The sequence below is a fragment of the Diaphorina citri genome, unplaced genomic scaffold (assembly GCF_000475195.1).
Source record: "Diaphorina citri unplaced genomic scaffold, Diaci psyllid genome assembly version 1.1 scaffold2532, whole genome shotgun sequence".
NCBI lineage: Eukaryota > Metazoa > Arthropoda > Insecta > Hemiptera > Psyllidae > Diaphorina > Diaphorina citri.
The window spans coordinates 20,617-26,250 of NW_007379952.1; the positions used below are offsets into that span (position 1 = coordinate 20,617).

Consider the following 5,634-nt stretch of genomic DNA (forward strand, 5'->3'; position numbering starts at 1 on the left):
TTATTTTTTTTTTTTTTTTTTTTTTTATGAAGAAATTTATAAGTATTACATATGGCAAAAAAAAGCCATTTGCCCATCAAAAAGTGTGATAAAGTCCGCTTATTGCCTTGAAACCTAGGAGTGTAGGTTCAACACACGAAAAGTATTTGATGATTCAGTATTCAGTTACCAAAAAATAAACGATAAGTGCCTTTTATATTATTCACTAACGGGCTCGAACAAGATCAGAGGCCTATTTCACACAAGAATTCTACACGTCTGACTTTTTAAGCCATGAGCAGAAAGTGTTTCCAAAAAGTTGTCTCTTTTTCTGCTCGTGAAGTAAAAAGTATTGGAGAGTGCAGAGTTGTTTGTGGAACAAGCCCTATATTATAGTATAGAGGGAAACAAGGCCCTATATTATTGAGGGAAACAGGGCTCTATAGCCCTATATTATAGGAGAAATCTGGCTCTGTTTTCTGAGGGGTGCTCTTCTTGCATTTTCCACTTTGAGTTTAGAACAATGGGACTTCCATTTCAAATTTATTAATACCGTTTTTATTTCTATTAAAAGCTCCTCTTTTGACTTATCTATCTTGGAAATCGCCCTGTTGTAAAACGGAAGTATTTATTGTACACCGAAATCTTCATGTATAGGTAGGAGGTAGATACCTAATTCCTTTTTAGAGTCTTCTGAAATTTATTTAAAAAATATACCTTCATGCTTATTATTTTATTTTATTTTTCTGCGTTGGTTTATTTTCTTCTTTTTTTTCTATTCTTTATTTTATTCCCCCCCCCCCCCCCTGTAGAAATTTTGTGGGAAGAAAGAAGAGAAAGACATGTAGAAGGGAGGGAGAAGGACGTAAAGAAAGAGGGGACAAGAGAAGTTAACGAAAGGGGAGAATGGTAAGAAGAATGGCAGGAGAGAACTGGGAGGGAGAGAAATAGAAAGCAATGAAGAAGGGAGGGAGAAGGACGGGACGTAAGGATTGAAGGGGCAAGAGAACTCAACGAGAGAGGAAAATGGTGGGGGAAGAGATAGGAAGAGAAATAGGAAGGAAAAGGGAGGGAGAGAATAGTATATGCCACGGGCTCTGTCATTAATATCCCGTTTGGCTGGTTATGGTGATGAGTACGTATACAACTGTACAAGAATTCGATAGGATACAAACATGTGTTGGTTAAAAGCAGGATATGTGTTGGTTAAAAGCAGGATATGGGTGGGTGTCGACACAAACTAAATTTAAATTGAAACACTCTGCTATATTGCAATAATGTTCTTGTAATTGAACTTGAACTTTTGCGATAAAGTTCCAGTGATTTGAATGATGTAATTCTGTGAGTTCCAAGTACAACTTTATACGCATACTTGAAGGAAATTTGCTAAATAATTCCGGGCTTTGGAGTCTCCGTAGACCAGACCCAAAAGATTGGTTAAGCTTATTCGGATCTACCTATCTCCACATTTTACCCTCACCCACAGCGTGAGTGGGGCCGGGAAAAGCCAGCATGATTGCCCAAACGGTCATCCATCCGAATGCCAACCGCGCGCAACTTTGCTCAACTGTGTCTTTGAGTTATCCTCAAACAGTCTAGTTATACAACAACTGTATAGGCTGTTATCCTCAAACTCACCGGTCAGAAAGACACACATGGTCCAAATCCCGCCGTGCATGGGTACTAGAAATATGGTGGATACGACACTGAAGGGCTCTCGGTAGCTGCTCCTAGGGGCTATCGGCCCCTATTTTTTTCTCAAACTCACCAGTCAGAAAGACACACATGGTCCAAATCCCGCCGTGCATGGGGACCAGGAATATGGTGGATACGATATTCATCATGGGTATAATTTACATTTGTTTCTGTATTTATCTCAACAGGAGGAAGTGGAAAATGCTCGTAACGCCCGTAAGAAGCAGGACGAGATGAATGCTGCCCTGCTCATGGCCACATCCACACCACAACACCATCACGTGGAGGAGAATGAGCATGACGAGAATGACGATAACATGCTCAATGGACATGTGTCGCGCGATCTGGACACGGACGATAACATTGTGGACCCGGTAGAGGAGAGACGGACCCTGGCTGAACGTAATGAGAGATTGCAGGACCAGCTGAAGGTAATGTAGCGAACCTCTACTACTTGGGTGATTTTCTTTCTTTTCCGTCGTCAGCTCCCATGGCGTAGTGGTCACTGCGCTCGCCTTGCACGCGGGAGACCCGGGTTCGATTCCCGGCGGTGTCAAGTTGGCGTAGTGGTCACTGCACTCGCCTTGCACGCGGGAGACCCGGGTTCGATTCCCGGCGGGGTCAAGAAATTTGTATCTGCAAAGGACTGATTCCGTGACTGGCTGTTGCGGGGCCCACTCAGCCTCGTGAGGAAAATGAGTAGCTATGACATATAAATGCGCATAGCGACCGGTGCCAGCATGGTAGGTAAGCTTTGGATTTTAGGATTATTGAGATACAATGCTACAGTGAGCACCCAAGTTGTGACATAATAACACAAAGAAACTACATTTCATTATTCTCAAGACTTATATTCGTCCCCTTCTTCTCAACACTAATATTCGTCCCCTTTCCTTCTCGACACTAATATTCGTCCATTCCTTCTCGACACTAATATTCGTCCCCTTCTTCTCGACACTAATAGTCGTCCCCTTTCCTTCTCGACACTAATATTCGTCCATTCCTTCTCGACACTAATATTCGTCCCCTTCTTCTGTCCACTAATATTCGTCCCCCTTTCCTTCTCGACACAAATCGTCGTCCCTTCCTTCTCAACACTAATATTCGTCCCCTTCTTCTCGACACAAATAGTCGTCCCTTCCTTCTCGACACTAATATTCGTCCCCTTCTTCTCGACACTAATAGTCGTCCCCTTTCCTTCTCGACACTAATATTCGTCCATTCCTTCTCGACACTAATATTCGTCCCCTTCTTCTCGACACTAATAGTCGTCCCCTTTCCTTCTCGACACTAATATTCGTCCATTCCTTCTCGACACTAATATTCGTCCCCTTCTTCTCGACACTAATAGTCGTCCCCTTTCCTTCTCGACACTAATATTCGTCCATTCCTTCTCGACACTAATATTCGTCCCCTTCTTCTCGACACTAATAGTCGTCCCCTTTCCTTCTCGACACTAATATTCGTCCATTCCTTCTCGACACTAATATTCGTCCCCTTCTTCTCGACACTAATAGTCGTCCCCTTTCCTTCTCGACACTAATATTCGTCCCCTTTCCTTCTCGACACTAATATTCGTCCCCTTTCCTTCTCGACACTAATATTCGTCCCCTTTCCTTCTCGACACTAATATTCGTCCCCTTTCCTTCTCGACACTAATATTCGTCCCCTTTCCTTCTCGACACTAATATTCGTCCCCTTTCCTTCTCGACACTAATATTCGTCCCCTTTCCTTCTCGACACTAATATTCGTCCCCTTTCCTTCTCGACACTAATATTCGTCCCCTTTCCTTCTCGACACTAATATTCGTCCCCTTTCCTTCTCGACACTAATATTCGTCCCCTTTCCTTCTCGACACTAATATTCGTCCCCTTTCCTTCTCGACACTAATATTCGTCCCCTTTCTTCTCGACACTAATAGTCGTCCCCTTTCCTTCTCGACACTAATATTCGTCCCCTTTCCTTCTCGACACTAATATTCGTCCCCTTTCCTTCTCGACACTAATATTCGTCCCCTTTCCTTCTCGACACTAATATTCGTCCCCTTTCCTTCTCGACACTAATATTCGTCCCCTTTCCTTCTCGACACTAATATTCGTCCCCTTTCCTTCTCGACACTAATATTCGTCCCCTTTCCTTCTCGACACTAATATTCGTCCCCTTTCCTTCTCGACACTAATATTCGTCCCCTTTCCTTCTCGACACTAATATTCGTCCCCTTTCCTTCTCGACACTAATATTCGTCCCCTTTCCTTCTCGACACTAATATTCGTCCCCTTTCCTTCTCGACACTAATATTCGTCCCCTTTCTTCTCGACACTAATAGTCGTCCCCTTTCCTTCTCGACACTAATATTCGTCCCCTTTCCTTCTCGACACTAATATTCGTCCCCTTTCCTTCTCGACACTAATATTCGTCCCCTTTCCTTCTCGACACTAATATTCGTCCCCTTTCCTTCTCGACACTAATATTCGTCCCCTTTCCTTCTCGACACTAATATTCGTCCCCTTTCCTTCTCGACACTAATATTCGTCCCCTTTCCTTCTCGACACTAATATTCGTCCCCTTTCCTTCTCGACACTAATATTCGTCCCCTTTCCTTCTCGACACTAATATTCGTCCCCTTTCCTTCTCGACACTAATATTCGTCCCCTTTCCTTCTCGACACTAATATTCGTCCCCTTTCCTTCTCGACACTAATATTCGTCCCCTTTCTTCTCGACACTAATAGTCGTCCCCTTTCCTTCTCGACACTAATATTCGTCCCCTTTCCTTCTCGACACTAATATTCGTCCCCTTTCCTTCTCGACACTAATATTCGTCCCCTTTCCTTCTCGACACTAATATTCGTCCCCTTTCCTTCTCGACACTAATATTCGTCCCCTTTCCTTCTCGACACTAATATTCGTCCCCTTTCCTTCTCGACACTAATATTCGTCCCCTTTCCTTCTCGACACTAATATTCGTCCCCTTTCCTTCTCGACACTAATATTCGTCCCCTTTCCTTCTCGACACTAATATTCGTCCCCTTTCCTTCTCGACACTAATATTCGTCCCCTTTCCTTCTCGACACTAATATTCGTCCCCTTTCCTTCTCGACACTAATATTCGTCCCCTTTCTTCTCGACACTAATAGTCGTCCCCTTTCCTTCTCGACACTAATATTCGTCCCCTTTCCTTCTCGACACTAATATTCGTCCCCTTTCCTTCTCGACACTAATATTCGTCCCCTTTCCTTCTCGACACTAATATTCGTCCCCTTTCCTTCTCGACACTAATATTCGTCCCCTTTCCTTCTCGACACTAATATTCGTCCCCTTTCCTTCTCGACACTAATATTCGTCCCCTTTCCTTCTCGACACTAATATTCGTCCCCTTTCCTTCTCGACACTAATATTCGTCCCCTTTCCTTCTCGACACTAATATTCGTCCCCTTTCCTTCTCGACACTAATATTCGTCCCCTTTCCTTCTCGACACTAATATTCGTCCCCTTTCCTTCTTGTGTTTTTGATGTTGGGATTTTATATTGAAATTTAGGTTCTGAGTTTTGTAATGACCATCATAAGAAAATATTTGTGGCTCTGGTTGCATGGTGAATTTTCTTTCGTCTCTACCGCACCAGTTACTAATTAAAATCAAACCTAATCTTCCTAGATAGAGAAAGAACCAATAACAATTTATTTATTGATAAGCTGCCCAAAGTTTGGGTTGCCAGATGACACAGCATAAAAAAAAAATTGGAAAAGTATTCGAATTTTCCCATAAAGAAGAGTGCTTTGGACAGCCTATTTACTAGTTAGGTTGGAAAGTAGTACGTCTGCCCCATAAGCGCTAGGTCCCTGGTTCGATTCCCTCCCGGAGGCGGATTTTATCCTGAACAGATAATGTTCGTTCTCGGAACTGCTGGATTTTTCCTATCCGGTCTTCCTTCTCTCTTCACTTTCGGGACGATAGGACC

At 43.3% G+C, this 5,634-nt stretch overlaps 1 protein-coding gene across 1 annotated transcript; it reads left to right on the forward strand.

Moving 5' to 3' along the window:
- Nucleotides 1-1,670: 1,670 nt before the first annotated feature.
- LOC108253673 (moesin/ezrin/radixin homolog 1-like) lies at nt 1,671-2,138 on the forward strand. Its single transcript, XM_017448058.2, has 2 exons — nt 1,671-1,699; nt 1,751-2,138. The coding sequence occupies exons 1-2, from the start codon at nt 1,671-1,673 to the stop codon at nt 2,112-2,114; spliced, it is 393 nt and encodes a 130-aa protein (XP_017303547.1). The 3' UTR covers nt 2,115-2,138.
- Nucleotides 2,139-5,634: the final 3,496 nt, after the last annotated feature.